Source organism: Ambystoma mexicanum, chromosome 11 (genome assembly GCF_040938575.1).
Source record: "Ambystoma mexicanum isolate Mex_15411 chromosome 11, UKY_AmexF1_1, whole genome shotgun sequence".
NCBI classification, from domain to species: Eukaryota; Metazoa; Chordata; class Amphibia; order Caudata; family Ambystomatidae; genus Ambystoma; species Ambystoma mexicanum.
The window spans coordinates 1,455,320,775-1,455,337,652 of record NC_090934.1 but is presented as its reverse complement, the minus strand read 5'-3'; the positions used below and the strand labels follow the sequence as shown (position 1 = coordinate 1,455,337,652).

The 16,878-nt window shown below is 47.9% G+C and overlaps 1 protein-coding gene across 2 annotated transcripts in view; it reads right to left on the bottom strand.

Moving 5' to 3' along the window:
* The window catches only part of HACD3 (3-hydroxyacyl-CoA dehydratase 3), a 219,556-nt gene that overhangs the window by 39,002 nt on the left and 163,676 nt on the right, over nt 1-16,878 (bottom strand). For both annotated transcript variants that reach the window (XM_069625114.1, XM_069625115.1), the window contains exon 10: nt 464-595. In XM_069625114.1, coding sequence (XP_069481215.1) covers nt 464-595 — 132 coding nt within the window. The remainder of the gene's footprint in view (nt 1-463; nt 596-16,878) is intronic.

The following is a 16,878-nucleotide window of genomic DNA, read 5'->3' as shown; positions in this document are numbered from 1 at the left end:
ATGGAATTCCATAATGGAAGCCAGTCCCCCTGCACAGATTGCCACAAGGACTGACCAGTGTCCCAAAACAGATGAGCCAAGAGAGGCAAGTAAAGCAAAAAGGATTTACTTGCCTCCAAAACTCAGGACATATTCAAAATAACAGCAACAACTTGGGATTCCATAGATGTCTATGGAGGAAAAGCAGCAAAAAGAAAATCAAAACTTAACTAGCCAGAGTTGTAAGGCATCTCAAGGCTGATCACACAAAAACAGAGCCACTCTGTCAGGATTTGAATTAACACGGGCTGAGAAAAACAGTACAAAACCCAGAAAAGCCAGCAGAAAGTACAGGGAGCTATTGCACCAGGTAAAATGTACACTTTATACCCGAGAGTAAAAAGCACAAGTGGAGCACTGAAAAGACTTCAACTCAAGCACCCACTGTATATGGCACGAAAAAGCTCAACGAAACAGGACTTACCAAAAAAGATCATCACTACGTAGATTTGCAGGAAAATTGAAAACCTGATAGAGAAGTTCAGGGGGTATGGCAGATGGATGCTAAACCTCCCCGTCTCGTTGAAAATCGGGATGCTTTGAATCACAGAAACAGCTGTGGATAAAGAAAGAGGCATGTTAAAGAACAAGACTATATACAAGCAATAGAGGTCTGCACTTCAACACTCACTGGACAATAGAGACAGTCACAAAACCCACAGCACAAATTCCTAGTTGAACTTTTAAATGTTGAACTCCTTCCTTTCAAAGCAATGGAGCCATACATGTGAACTCCTGATTATCCAGAGGGTGCAGTGCAAACTTTCTCCTCTTGGATGTAATGCCACCTAATGGATCTAATGTTCACCTAATGGATCTTATGTAATGTCCTACACTAAAGGTGTAGGAAATGAGTATAGGAAAACTTGCATAGCCACAAACTGAACCACATGAATGAATAACACAATGGTACAAAAGATTTACGTGTATGTACACAGACACACACTTTTTAAATAAAAACGTAAGGTTAATCTAACAAAAAGTAAAGTTTACAAAGTACAAGAATTAAAATCGTTAAAAGTGCAAACACTATTCCACTACAAATTGAACCAGAAAAAGAAGTATAAACATTCACTCCATGGCGCCACAAATCCAACCAACTATGGTATGCAACCTTCTAATATTTGAAGTGACCGTTAAGGTTGAATTGGGTAGTATGTATGGCATATGCCCTATATGTATGGTGTAGAGTGTATAGGATTGTATGGTGTAGGTTGCATGACTGAATTGCATAGCGCAGATCAATGTATGGTGTATGAGTGGCATGCGAGTGTGGTGAATGTGTTGGGGTTTATGGCGTATGAGTGTATGGCTTAGAATTATGTGTTGTATCAATCTGGAGAAAGGCCGCTCCCCCCCGCGTAGAGCACGATGGGTAAGGGAGCGGTTCATGTACTTAATCCGGCACTCGATAAGCAACCAGTGAACCTGGGTCAAGATAGGTGAGGTGTGGGAAAAATGAGGCATGCCCACCACCAGGCAGGCAGCTGAAGTTTGCAATATCTGAAGTGTACGAATGTGGTATTTGGGCTGAGCAAGAAGGACCGCATTGTAGTAGTCATGAAATCCAGAATTAGTCATAACAATAAGGGGGCCCGAGGGTGCAGAGGTAAAAAGCCTAATTTGCAGAACCCACTAACCTGGGGCTGAAGAGATAAGGAAGAGCCAATCTTGATACCAAGGTTTTTTAGAGAGTCAACAGGCTGTAGTCCCAAGGCTTGCAGGCCAGAATTCTGAGGTCCACGCCTGACGGAGCAAGCGGACCAATTATCATAAAATCACCCTTCTCTCCATTGAGTCCGAGCCAATTAGTGCTCATACAGCTGCCTTTTGATGTGAGGTACTATCTCAAGTGCCTGGCAGAGTCAACTGGTTTCTGGTCCACTCTCAATGTTTTGGCTGTCGTCTGCATAAGAGTAGAAACACCCATGCGAGTGGATCAGCTTGGCCAGGGGCCTGACAAACATTAAACAAAAGTGGTGATATGTGGAGCCCTGTGGGGTTCCACAGTTCACAGGGGTGGTGGAAGACCGGAAAGGGGGGAGTGAGAGAGCCTGGGAAAGAAAAGAGGAAAACCACTGCAGGGCAATCCCCACAATGCAGACGTCCTCGAGGCGACAACACAAGTCCAAATGCTCTTGAGATGCATGAACCTGAGGGGAAATGGAAGCAGAACAGGAGAGCTTCTTGACTGCTGAGAAAAGCATTTTGGGCGTGTTGCCAGCTAGAGAAATGAAATTAGTATAGTACAAAGTTTAAGCAGACTTAATAGCCTGGTGATAAACAAGGTGGGCTGTGTTGAGCAAATGTCAGTCATCCGGCAGACAGGCGGAACACTAGGGACGCTCAGCCTGTGTGTACACTAGTTTCGCCCGCAGATCAGAGGTGTACCAAGGCGCAGTACGCCTGCCGGGTTTGGACAGCTTAGTTGAAGGTGCAATTGCATCAGCTACCATGTCAAAGGCGGCTTGCAGAGCTGTTGAAGGGCCAATAGCTGCCTCAGTCGAGGCGAGGGGGGGAGAAGCTGTCAAGGATCTGGGGAGAAAGACTGGTCGGCTACACCAGTTTCCAGATGTTTGGCAAGATTATATGCAGTACCCTTTGGGTGCACTACAACAATCCTGACCTCCTGGCAATAGGAACCCAACCTTTGGTATAAGCGTGTACTACACAGGTTGGTAGCGTGTTGAGCAGCCAGGCTTCAATGTGAGCTGTAGGGGAGTTGCACAGAGATTCACAGTGACAAGTACTCAAATAAACACTTACACACAAGGTTTCTTGAATAAACAATTATTAATGTATCAGTCTGTTAGAATAAGCCTCCTTCAGAAGGTAGCAATATGAAAGCAACACACAAAAACACTCCAAAGCTACACACTCTTAGTTTCTAAATCAGTAAAGACCCTTTTGGGATGGCCCACAGTCACAACCTACACCCTAAGGTGACTTCAATAGCTAGGGTGCTGTTGACATTACTATCTTACTGTTTCATTTAGAACATTCTTAGGAATTGGTCAAGGGGAAAGGTCACTTAGAACAATACAAGAGATTACAAATATTCTCAAGCAGGCAAATACTTTTGATTCCCTAAGTAGAGTCATTCAGTATAATAGGCTAAGCCAAAGTCAATGGGCTAAAGTTTATATGAGCTGAAGCACTTCTGGTAGGTAAGAAAATGTCTTTGCACAATGTTTGAGAAGTCTTTGAAGAAAAGAAGAATCAATGTAGGGCCAGAAGCTGTTTAGGCTTGTGAGTAGTAGAAGATGCATGCAATACAACAAGAGGTAAGTTCTCTCAGACTTTTACAGTACCTTAGGATTGAAGAAAAAGTGCAGCAGATGACTTCTGTTGCTGTGCAGATCTGCAGATCTCACTGTTCCTGTGCTGCAGTCGTGGGGACAAGAGGGAGGATTTCTGGGGACTCCTGCACTGCAATGGGACGGTCACCGCTCGCAACCGGCAATCTTCAAACAAGTGGCACTTTGGTGTTTCAGCTCCTTGTGACTACCGCAAATAGCTGTTCCTGGCTATCGAGATGGACATTCCTTGCTTCTGGGGTCCCGCACTCTGTTGATGGGGCTCTGGCTCGGTCAGTCCTCCTTCCTGGGAGTCCAGTGGATCTTCCTGAGGCTCTTAGCCAACTTAAAAGCAACTGACACAATCTGGTGTTCCTCTCCCTGGCTATTCGGTTTCCAGCAGCAACTCTGTGGAAATTCAACCAGCTCCGAGAAGATGTCCAGGTGGCTTACTTTGGAGTTGATTGGTGCCACCAACTCAAAGTGAGAAGTCGTCCTTGCAGGGGCTTCTCTGTCGATACGAATTTGGAGTTTCAGCACAGCAGCATGGCTTCAATGGGCAAATCAACGGTCCAGGAGTTGCAGCAGGGGTCCTCTTCAAGTTCTTCTTCGGTTCCTTCGTCCAGTGGTCGACTGCCTTCCAAGCCAAAAGCCTCACCTTTTATTCAGGTTTCTCCCATTCATTCCAGCCGGATCTGCGTGATTTTTCTGTCGACAAATCTGCGATAGAAAGGTTTGCATGAGAAATGTGCCAACCACAAACGTTTTGCACATTTCCCAGGCGAACACGCATTCAAAACCCCTACATACCCACACCCCCAACACTCCCCCACCCCCAACATAAACAAACTCTACTTACCTTTTTTACACACCGAGTCCATGCAGCGCCAGTTCCCTTTCACTTCCTGTGATCGGGAACCAGCGCCGCAGGGTCCTTTTTTTTCTTTTCGGGTGTGCTGCGGGGGTGTCCCCCGCAACACCGCGCTCTCTATAACACTTAGTATGGTGAGCGGGGTGTTGCGGGGGACACCCCTGCAGCCTCTTCTTTTTTTATACTTACCTACAATGCTACCACCAAAGGTTCGAACTTTTGGTGTTCTAACCTTTGGTGGTAGCATTTTTCTGACTTTTTGTACTGTTAGACTTTTTTTTCTCGGTCTGATCGTACAATTCCATTCCAGCCTAGCTGTCACCCGGCAGTGTGGCTGTCTTTGCTTAGGAGACTAAGCACAGAGAGTTCCAGGCACCTTCATCACTTCCTGCACACCCAAGACACTCGGGCACCAGAGGCGGTCTTCAGTCCTGAAGCCCGCCAAAGGCGTAGGAACAAAGGGACCAAACCTGGTTTGGCACGCAGAGTAAATCTCAAGAAGGACCTTTCCACAGAGAAATGGCAAGAAAAGAAGAACGGGACCATTTTGACAAAAATGGCACCCTTAGGTGCTTTAGAGAAGCTGCGAACGCAGCCCGTGGTAAATGCACACCACAGTAGTTAAAAGTAAACCACTGCCACCAGCCATTCATCGAGGAAAGGGTAACAAAAATGTCACATGAGAAGCTAGACAAAGGGGATACTAGGTAACCCTCTCCAGCACCCTATTGCAAGATAGTGTGTGCTGGGTCTAGAAAATTACACAATGTAAGTGAAGTCAATTTCACTGGGAAACAGTAGTTTATCGCACTGAAGGTGCTGTGTGACACAATGTAAAAGATGATGCCTTTGGAATTTGCCAGGCTCCGTAACCAAAAGAAACAAGAGTTCAAAAATCACATTAAAATACATGAGAGAGAGTGGGGAAAAAGGACCTCACTCGCTCCAGGTTAAAAAAAAGTCCTCAAAATCCAGCAACAAGTAGCTGGGGGTCTCTAAGGTAGAGGGAATTAGCACATTTCTGAGAATTCTCCCTAACATCAGCTGTATGGGATAAATTACTCAGCTTAGTTGTAGTTCTAATGCTTGTATCTGCTTAAATTCACATGCTCTGCATAGTCCGACATCTAGTGGTAGTCGCTGAGTATTACAAGATTTGTCAAAAACAGACGTCAACAGGGCGTGTTAATAATACTATCCCTAGTGTGTTGTGTACTGTGTCCATGGTCCTTCACGCGTCGAGGGCCCTCAGATTGTTAGTTTCTGACATGAGGTTGTAGCAGGAGTACAGATGTGATAAAGCAGACACAGCGATGCACCAGAAAAACATCTATGCACCATCGACTCCAGGTGGGGAGGAAGGGTGGGCGCATGTGAATCTAAGAAGATAAAGCATCAGAAAATACGAATACGGTGAGTAATGTATCCCTTCTGGAGCTTGTGGATCTGCTTGGATCTTATGCTCTGCATTGATAAGCGAGCAGTATCTGGAGAAGAAGGTGGGATGTGAGAAGGGACAGCGGCAAATAGATGTTTTAGAACTGCTTGTCCCACCTGTGAATCTGCTTTAGAGTGAGTGTCAATGCAATAATGCTGTGTGAAAGTATGAATGGAATACCATGCAACAGCTTTGCAAATTGAGTCTATAGGGTTGTTTGCAATGCGGCTAAGGTAGCTCCGGTACCTCAGGTAGAGTGAGCCCAGGGAGTCGAAGGTAAAACTATTTTGGGTAGGGAATAGCAGAGCTGTATGCAATTGACTATACATTTGGAGATGCCGTTTTTTGATATGTGATCGCCCTCTCTCCCGGTGCTATGGAAACTAAGAGTTGTTCTATTTTCCTCAAGAGTTTAGTTTTGTTTACATAGTACAAGACCGTCCTCCATACATTGAGTGTATGGAGCCTTCTCTCAGCTGAGTTAGATGGATTTTGAAAGAAAGTAGGAAGTTCTATGGATTAACATGGAACTTTGAAATGAACTTTGGTGAAAACCTAGTATATGTTCTGAGGACAACTTTGTCTTGTGGATTATGAAGAAAGGGTCTTGTACAGAGAAAGCGTGTAGCTCACCGACTCGTCTTATAGAAGTGATGGCTACTAAGAACGCAGTTTTGTAAATCAAATGTTTTAGGCTGGCCTTGTGCATTGGCTCAAAGGGCGGAACCATGCGTTTGGAGAGCACGACATTAAGATCCCAACCCGTTAAATGGGCTAGAAATGGGAGGGTATAGTCTCTTTACCCCTTCCATGAATGCTTTAATGACGGGAACTTTCCACCAGGACACCTTGTTTTGTGAAGTGGTGTAAGCAGAGACGTCATTTTGGGTCGCAGCTGGATTGTGGTCAGCGCCATGTGGCTCTTTGTTTCTGGAGTTGCTGGCTTTCTTGTTCAGGCCTCTTAACAAAAACAAAAAAATCATGGGGTTCCACAAGTGTAACACTTTAAACAGTGTCCCTAAATAAGAAAGAAGGTTTAAGTTACTTACCTGTAACTACTGTTCTCCAGCATGGGTCTGGCATAGATTCACATGCTCATGAAGATTTCCTGTCAGGCTGGGATTCCTCAGTAAAAGAAAAAAACGGTTTCACTTTCACTTTAAAACTGTATTTCTCCTCTAAACCAATCACTGTCCTGTGGGTCATACTGCCCCCATCAAATGACAGTCCTTCTCCTAACCCCCACCTCTGTCAGCCATCTTCAGATTTGGTAAGCACGTAAAGTGGCAGTATTACCAAGAAAAGCCACAGAGGGGCCGAGGAAGGGTTTGCATGTGAATTCATGCCAGAACCATGCTGGAGAACAATAGTTACAGGTAAGTAACTTAAACCTTCTCCAGCCTGGGGCTAGCATGGATTCACATGCTCATGAATAATGAATACACAGCAGTACAACATACACAACCACAGAAGGTGGCAGGGCTCAAAAGAAGCGATTAACTCTTACCTCCGAAAGCTCACCTCAAGCGAGCGGGTTGCGTAGCACTGCTTGGCCGACTGGCCTCCTCCCAGGAATCCCTGTCGATGCAGTAGAACTTCATGAAGGTCTGGGCAAACATATGTAGCAGCCCTGCAAATTTTCAGCAGGGGCACACAAAACAGGAACACCGGCGTCGTAGCAATTGCTCTGGTGGAGTGGGCTCTCGGACGGCCAGGCAGCGGTCGGTTCGCCAACTGATGGCAGTGCATGATGTAGCTGGAGAGCCATCTTGGAACGGAAGCCTTGAACAAGGGCATCCCATGCACATGACCAAAGTTCACAAACAATTGTTAAGTCTTACAAAAACACTCTGTGCGCGTCACATAGAAGTTTAGGGCATGAGCAACGCCCAGCGAGTGCAAAGCCCTCTCCGATGGCGACAAAGGTTTCGGGAAGAAAACAGGCAACAACAAAGGCTTGTTGAGGTGGAATACGGACGGAACCTTCGGCATGAAAGATGGGTGCTTATGCTATTTCACCCTCGATTTCTGGAAAGCTAACGAAGCTCCCACTCGTGGCAGGAGCGGTGTTCCCTGCTGAGGGAGTCTGCGATAATGTTCTTGACTCCCGCTAGGTGAAAGGGGATGAGGAACATCCCTTGTCCGACAGCCCAGTGCCAGAAGTCCTGGGCCTCCTTGGAGAGCACCGGTGGATCGAGTGTCCCCCTGCTTCCTGATGAAGAACCATGGTGGTGGTGTTGTCCGTGAAGATCCTCACCACCTTGCCTTTCAGAGATGGTAGGAACGACTTGGGGGCCTAGAACACCGCCCGTAGCTCCAGGATGTTGATGTGCAGATGCTTCTTCTCTGGCAGCCACAGGACTCTGGCGTGCAGACGTCCGGTGTGCGCTCCCCCACCTTCCAGAGAGGCATCTATGGTGACCGTCTCCTGGTATGGGGGGGGCTTTGAAGTCCCGTGCCTTGGGCAATGTGGGCGTGGCCCCGCCACCACTCTTTCGCCCGTCGGAACTCCTCGTTGAGAGGGATCTTGTTCGTAACACTTCTAGACACCTATATCCAATGTGCATCCAGGAATTCTTGTAGAGGTCGCATCTGCAACCTGCAGAGGTGGACGAGGTAGATGCAGGATATCATGCCCAGTAACGACTTGATGGCCCGCACTGTGGCCGTCTTTGCCGACAGTCGATGCACCTTTCCTTGAATGGCTGCTAGTCTCTCCGCTGAGGGCGACGCCAGGCAAGACACTGTTGAGTCTGGTGCAGAGGAACATCGCGTTCTGCCATGGTGTTAAGCAGGACTTGGGATGGTTGATGGAGAATCCCAGTTCCGTCAATAGTCGGACGGTTGCCTGCGTGCATTTGTCAGCCACAAATAAGCCAGTCTTCCAGGTACGAGTATATGTGTATGCCCTGTAGACATAGATGGACTGCCATGAGTGTTAGGCATTTTGTGAACACTCTTGGGGCCGACTTCAAGCCAAATGGTAGGGCCTTGAACTGGTAGTGCTGGCCCTGGACCACAAAGCAGAGAAACTTCCCATGTTTCTTGTGAATGGGGATGTGGAAATAGGCATCCTCCAGGTCCAAAGACTTCAAGAAATCCCCTTTCTCCAGTTGGCCGAGCATGTGCTGCAATGTGACCATCCTGAATTTTTGAGACTAAGTATTTGTTCAGACGTCGTAAGTCTAAACTCCAGGTCTCCACTACTGACCGTAAGGTCTCCAGCCCCAGGTCTACTTTCTGACTAGAAAGTATATGGTATAGACCCCGGAGCCGTTGGAGAACTAGTTCTATCACTCCTTTTAGTAGGATGGCTCATACCTCTCCCAGAAGCTGAGGAATGTGCTGCTCCTGACGGGGAACTGGAGGTATACGAGGACACCTGCGTTGGAACTCCAAGGTGTGCCCCTGGGTGAGAGCGTCCAGCATCCATCTGTCAGTGGTGATTTTCGCCACTCGCTGACAAACCTAGTAAGCCAGCCTCCCACTGGGGTGCACTAGTGGGGGCCTGAAGTCTAGGCCGGTTTAGGTTTACTTGGGCACCAGCGTCCTGTCCTATGGTCGACGGCGACGCTGTCCTCCGCTAGCGTAGACCTGGGAGCAGCCTCTGTACACTTCTTGCATTGAGGATCAGGAAGGCTGTAAGACGTGGAGAAACCTTTTGATGACATGCTCAATTTTCCCCTGGAGGTAGCGAAAAGAGGAGCGGTGCTGAGGGAGCGGGCCTTATCTGTATCCGTTTTGATGGCCTGGAGGGATTTGTCGACGGCCTTCCCAAACACCATCGAAGGGCATGTCCAGTACCTTAACCTGGACCTCCTGACGGAAGTTAGTGGCCTTCAACCATCCCTGTCGATGTAGGCAGACACTGTTCCCCATCTGGCGGAACCCCGTGTCGGCGACGTCCACTGCCACCGTGATGGCATGGATGCAAATTATGCTTCCTGGAAGAGGCCGAGGGCTTCCATCTTCTTATCATCTGGGAGGAACTCCAGAAATCAGTCCTAGCTTTTACCACAATTCCCTGTCGTACCTGGCTAGGATCGCTATTGCATTGGCTGCCTTGATTGTGGATACCGCCAGGTAGATCACTTTCTTTCCAATGGCATCCATCCTTTTCCCCCTCGCTGTCCGGATGGACTGACGACGATGAAGACTGGTTAGCCGACTGTTTTCTCGCAGCAGCCGATACCACGGATGGCTGCGACCTCAGGCACTTGGGTGCGGAGTCCAGCACCCTATACTACTTCTCCAGCCGGTTCCGCTTGGCTGGAGCCGTGCAAGGGTTCTTCATGAGGACCAAGCACTCTTGCCAAATATCATCCAGAAAGGGTACTGCCATGATCGTCTTCCGTTTGACCCCTCGCCTTTGATACAAGAATCCCTCCTTGTTGGTTTCCTCAGGTACCAGTTGGAAGAGCTTGGATGCCCTGGCGATCATGGAGTGGAACAATCCCACCGCGTCTGGTGGGAAAACCCTATGAGGAGCATTCAAATGTGGCGATTTATTGTCTGCAGGGACGAAGTCTTCATCCTTATCCCTAGTCGTGGCCATATCCGTTCCCATATAAGGGTCTGCTGGGGGAGTTGGGACCAAACGTGGAGGAGGAAGTTGATGTGGGGGTGTCCGATGACGCTTCCTCTTTTTCGTCGGCAGTTGATCAGGTAGCTGGGCTGTAGCAGGTACCGTGCCGGGGGCATCCTCATCTGGATCTCCGACACCAAGGTGTGGATAGTCGATAGAATGTCCAAGGAAATGTCCCTTGGCTGAGAAGGAAATCTAGGCCATGCGCCGTCGTCACCGTCGTGGTCTGTATGCATGGACTCTTGATCCTTGCCCTCCGTGCACGAAACCTCCATAGTTTGAGCAGCGACCTGGGAGGACTGTTTCGGGGCCTGCCCCCCCCCCCCCTGTTTTTCCACCCTGAGGGGCCTGAACCAGGGCCTGGGTTGGTGCTCTAACTCCTTCTGGGGTGCCTGCCCCCTTTGTCAAAGCCTGTGTGGCGGTGTTGCGCCATGGAGGCAGGGGCACCTTTTGCGCCGCGGGAGCCCCCCCCCTCGTAGGATCAGTGCCCGCAGCTGCTGTGATAGTGGTAGCCATCGACAAAGTTGCCGATGGAGACAGACTGTGCCGGTTGAGCCTGATTGGGCGGCCCAGTCTTCTTTTCCACCCTTGGCTTGTCGGATTTCTCCCATAGCTTTGCCAGGGTGGATGACTTCCTCTTCGAAGAGGAGCTTGATGCTAGGCAGGCTATGGAGGCAGACGGTGACATTGATCGCGCCCTATCCAACTTAGGACCTGCATCAGCAGCGAAGCCGGTGGACTCGGGCTTGCAGATCTTGGCCTCATCTTGGACCCCCACGGATGGGGTGACCTCACAGGGCGTAGAAGACCGCTCCTCGGACCGGCCGGTCCTGGGCGAGGCATGGCCCTGCTCGGAGCCCGGGTCAGAGGTCTTGTTGGAGTTCAGCTATGCTGCCACCCTACTATGCCTGTCTTTCGTTGTCTTCGAGAAACCTTGGCATATCTCGCACGCAACCTCCTTTTGGTCCGGGTGTAGGCAGTAGAGGCATTATAGCTGCTTGTCTTCCACAAACAAATTCCATAGCCCGCATTTGGTGCAGGGCCTGAAGCGAGACCTTCTCTCCTTCTCCTCCGACATGGTCGGAGGACACGAAATAGGCCCAAGATGCCCTTTTAGAATCTTTGATGACTCTTCGCCCTTGAGGGGTGCGACACTTCACTGACAATGGATCCCCATTGCCGACGGATGAGGTAAAGAGCACAGAGGCTCTTTGGAACAAAAATGTCACTTTTCTCATTAAAAAAAAACACGAAAAACAACTTACAAACAGCTTGAAGAGGAAACTCGAGGACTCCCAACACTGAAGCGTGCAGTAAAAATCTGAAGATGACTGCCAGATGTGGGGCTTAGGGAGAGGACGGTCATTGGATGGGCGCAGTATGACCCAGAGGACAGTGACTGGTTTAGAGAAGAACTACAGAGAGTTTTTTCTTTTACCGAGGATTCTCAGCCTGATGACGGGGAATATTCATGAGCATGTGAATCCATGCCAGACCTCATGCTGGAGAATAGGAATACTTTGTCTTTCTGGTTTTCTATACAGTGATTGCTAGACTCATTAAAGGTTTATTTCAGGCACACTTCAGGGGGTGAGTCACTGATTTAGTCTGTTCTTAAACACCTCAACTCAGCCTTTCATCCTTCTGAGGTCAATAAATGAGTACCAACACAGGTTGGATGATATTGTATGTATATTTGTTCTATATAAAGCGCTTAAGCGTAAGTACTATATAATAACACATTATCATTTGGCCTTGGACATCTGTTTGCATTCACAGTAATTTGGTAATATGGCCTACACACACAGATATTAACGATACATATGGTGATCCATTCTTGTATGAAATGTATATCACAGTATACCGATATCGTAACCATATTTTTCGCAGTGTACTTAGGAACAATGCTATGTGATACCACTTCCTGTTTTGTCAAGGGGTGAAAAGTCATGTTCCATCGCTTCCCGTGATGTCACTTTGGGGTGGGGTCAAATAACATCACTTCATGTGATGTCAGAGGTCAAGGGTCGTGTGATATCACTTCCGCTACCCCTGGCATTTTGGTGAAATTACATCCCTGGGTGTAAGCTACCAGAGCCGCAAGTGTATGATACGATATATGATATGGCATTTGTAACGCGCCTATACACAAGTGTTTCAAGGCGCGTGTACTTTGATGGAGTTGAATACTAGGCCAGAGTCTAGTAGGTAAAGCATGTAATGTAGAATGTTAGCTGGGGAATCACAAATCTCTTCCACATGTTAAAATAACAGTGTCTGGTGTTGGGCTTCTGTGCTTCCTTTAGAATATTCATACATCTATGTGGAAGATTCACCTGGCCGAATTCTGTGACTTCAGGAGCCAGGCTGCCAAGTTCATAGATTGAGGACGAGGGTGGAGAGATGCTCCCATTGTTGGGTGAGCATGTTGTAGGGGCACAGGAGCTTGATTGGGTCGCACATCGCCAGTTTGAGCAGATGTGGAAACCAAGGTTGTCTCGCCCACATAGGAGCAACCAGGATTAGAGTCACTTGCTCCTGGTGCATCTTGTGCACAATCCTGCTGAGGAGTTGTGTTGGAGGAAAAGTGTAAGCACATTTTTCTGACCAGCTCACCCACAGGGCGTTCCCCTTGGTCCCTGGCAGGGGAAACCTGGACGTGAAGTATGGGCATTGCGCGTTTAGGCTTGTGTGCGAACAAATCCAACATAGGATGACCCCATTGGGAGAAGCTTCCATCTAGGATATCTTTGTTGAGTTACCACTCGTGTACTTCTGGTAGAGGGTATCGGCTTAGAGTGTCTACCAGAGCATTGAGTTCCCCTGGAACATGTTGAGAGGTTAGGAACATGTTCCGCCCGAGTGCTCACTTTTTTTGGGACAGCCTGGACAGACTTTGAGAGTGTGCGTCTCCCTGCTTGTTTGTGTATAACATCGCAATGGTGCTGCCTGTGAAGACTTGCACTGTTTGATTTGAAAGAGGTTGCTGAAAGGCTTGAAGAGCCTTGAGAACTGCCAAAAGTTCCAGGAAGTTGATGTGTCTTTTGGCTGTAGCGCGTGTACACTGGTCGTGGGTTGTGAGGTGGAGGAAGTGAGCCCCCCATCCAGCGAGTGAGGAGTCTGTAGTTAGGATTGTTTGTGCTGGTGGAACATGGAACGTGGAAGGGTTTTCGCTTTAGCAGGTTGTCCCTGGACCACCTGCGAAGAGCTTGTACCAGGGTTAGGAAAACAACCACTAGATCATCCGACTAACCGCTTGCCTGAGAGACCATTGTTTCGCTAACCATTCCTGCATTGGGCGCATGCGAAAAGTGTGCGTGTGCAAACAAGTGAATGCATGAGGCCATCATCCCAAGCAAGCAAATTGCTTTTCGTACAGTTACCTGACGACCGGTCTTGCAGTGAGGTACTTGCAACAGCATGTTTTGTACTCTCTCGTTTGACTGGAAAGCCAACTCCTCTTTTGTCTGTTGAATTGCTCCCAGAAATTGTTTTATTTGGCTGGGGACTAGACTGGATTTCTTTTTGTTGATGGAGAAACCCAAATTGAAAAGAAGGTTTTTTGTGTATTTGGTCTACAAATATGAGGAGATTCCCCAGTGATCAGCCATTTGTCCAGATAAGGGTATACTGGGATTGACTCTCTGCGCAGGTGTGCTGCTACTACCGCAAGCACCTTTGTGAATACTCTTGGCACTGAGGTGATGCTGAAGGGGAGTACCTTGAACTGGTAGTGAACTCCCGCTATACTTTATGTGCACAGGGAGCATTGAAATATGAAAGTATGCATCTTTCATATCCAATGTAGCCATGCAGTCCCCCTGTTTTAAGAGGCGGATCACTTCTTGAAGCGTGGTCATGCAAAACCTTTGGGGCATGACATTTGTTTGCAGGGCGCAGATCTAGGACTTGGCGCATGGAAAGGTCTTTCTTTGGCAAAAGGAGGTACGTTGAATAAATACCTGTGTCGACGTGTTTTGCTGGGACGATATGTATGCCGCCCTTTTCCAGCAGTGTCTTTACCTCTTCTAATAGTATGCGCTGCTCTTCTGGCGCCATCTTTGTGTCTTGGTGGGCGGTTGGGTGGCTTTTGTAAAGGTTCGATGCAATGGTGGACAACACCCACTTGTCTGAGGTTATCCCCTCCCATGCGTGGGTGTAGTGTGAAATTCGACCTCCCTCTGGGGTGGCATGTGAGGGGACCTGCAGTGGTGCATCATTGTTTGGGAGGGGAAGAGCCTCTCCTAGGTGAGGTTCTGCCTCTTCCTCTGGATCTTTTATTTCCTCTTTGAAAATCAGAAGAGGAAGATTGTCCTTTCGATGGGCCCCAAGTTGAAGACTGTCTGCCCTGAGTGTATCCGGAAGAGCTTTGTGAACCCTGACCCCGAAACCTTCTAAAGTTTGAGGAGCCCTGTTGTACATAGGGTTTGTTGGCTAACTGGCCGAGGGATTTAAGATTGTCATACTCTTCTTTTGCGCTCGAGGGCATCTTCAACTGCCTTACCGAAAAGAACATTAGGTTCCATTGGCATTTTAAGGAGGGCGGCCTGTAACTCTAACTTAAAACCAGACTGTCTGCAGGTGTGGCGCTTGATGAGTGTGCCTTGTGCGATGATGCGGCCCGCATGATCTTCTGCATTGAGATTATTCTTAAGGATGCGGGTCTCTGGGCGCTGGTCTGAATAATGTTTTGATTCTAGGGTTAATTGCCTGTTGGGCAAAGTGTGTATTCAGTACCCTCTGGGAACACTACAAACTACTCTGACTACAGGTATAGGAAACCCAACCTTTGGTATAAGCTTGTACTACACAGTTTTGGTAGCGTGTTGAGTAGACAGGCTTATCTCAAGAGGGGTCAATGTGAGCTGTAGTAGAGTTACACTGAGATTTACAGTTACAAGTATTCAAATAAACTCTTACACTCAAGGTTTCTTTAATAAACAATTATTAATTTGTCAGTTAGAATAAGCCTTCTTCAGAAGGGAACAATATAATAACACTCAAATACACTTCATGAAATACACACTCTTAATATCTCTAAATCAGTAGATACCCTTTTGGGGTGGCCCACAGACACGCCTTACACCCTCAGGTGACCTCAATTGCCTGGGTGCTGGGGTCATTAATTTATCACTGTTGCATTAAGGATCATATAGTAATAAGTCAAAGGAAAAGATTATTTAGAACATACAAGAGACTACAAATATTCTTAACCAGGCAAATACTTTCAGATCCTCCAATAAGAGTCATTCAGTGGAAGAGGCTATGCCAAAGTCAATAGGCAAACGTCTATGTAAGCTGAAGCACTTCTTTGTAGGTAAGTAGAAAGTATTTGCACAATGTTTTAGAAGTCTTTGAAGAAAAGAAGACGCAAATGTAGGGCTACAAGCTGATTAGACTTGTGAGTAGTAGAAGATGCAGCAACTCTACAGTAAGAGGGGAGTTCTCTCAGACTTTTTACAGCACCTTTAAAATGAAGAAAAGATGCAGCGGATGACTCCTGTTCATTTGCACCTCTGCAGATCCCACAGTTCCTGGGCCTCCGTTGCGGGGACAAGAGGGAGGACGTCGGGGGACTCCTGCACTGTACTAGGGCGGTCAAAACTCGCAAACTTCACTTTCAGTGGCTGTTCAGTGTTTCAGCTCCTCGCGTCTACCGCAAATAGCAACACTATGGTTCTTGGCTATCCAGGTGGACTTTCCTTGCTGCTCGGGTCCTGCACTCTGTTGAGGGGGCTCAGGCTCGGTCAGTCCCGCTTCCTGGGAGTCCGGAGAATCTTCCTGGAGCTCTTGGCCAGCTTAAAAGCAACACAGACAATCTGGTGTTCCTCTCCCTGGCTATACGGTTTCCAGCAGCAACTCTGAAAATTCAACCAGCTCCGAGATGGATGTCCAGGTGGCTTACTTTGGAGTTGATTGGTCCCACCAACTCAAGGGCAAAAGTCGTCCTTGCAGGGGCTTCTGTCGATGCAAACCTGGTGTTTTGGCAGTGCAGCAGGGCTTCAACAGGTAAACCAACCGCCCAGGAGTTGCAGCAGGCGTCCTCTTTAAGTTCTTCTTTGGTTCCTTCGTCCAGTGGTCGACTCTGCCTTCAAAGCCAAAGGACTCACCTTTTATTCAGTTCTCTCCCATTCATTCCAGCCTAGCTGTCACTCATCCAGCAGGGTGACTGTCCTTGCCGAACAGACAGCCAGCCAGCCAGCCAGCCAATCATCACAGAGTGCATTTGGGTCTCCTAGGAGACTAAACACAGGGAGTTTCGGGCACCTCCCTTACTTCCTGACTTCCCCAGACAACCTGGCGGGCTTCACTCAGACCAGAATTCTAATTTCATAAACCGTTTTAACACATATTTATCCTGTTTCTTAACTGATTGTCATTTTAGTATTGTAGTGCATTTAATATTGTACCTGTGTGTAAATTTGTGTGCTTCCGCAGCTACAATCGCTAACATTCTATAGAGTTTCGGTACAAGAAAGGCGCGAGTAGAATCAGAGAAGTCCTTCTCTGCACGCACCTTAGAAAGGACTGAAACTACAATCCCCAGCAGGATTGTAGTTTCAGAGCCCAATTTGACTTCAAACCCGGCGCAAACGCGCCGGCGCGCACAGGCAGGCACAGTCTGCTGCAGTCTGTGGAAGGAGGCGGA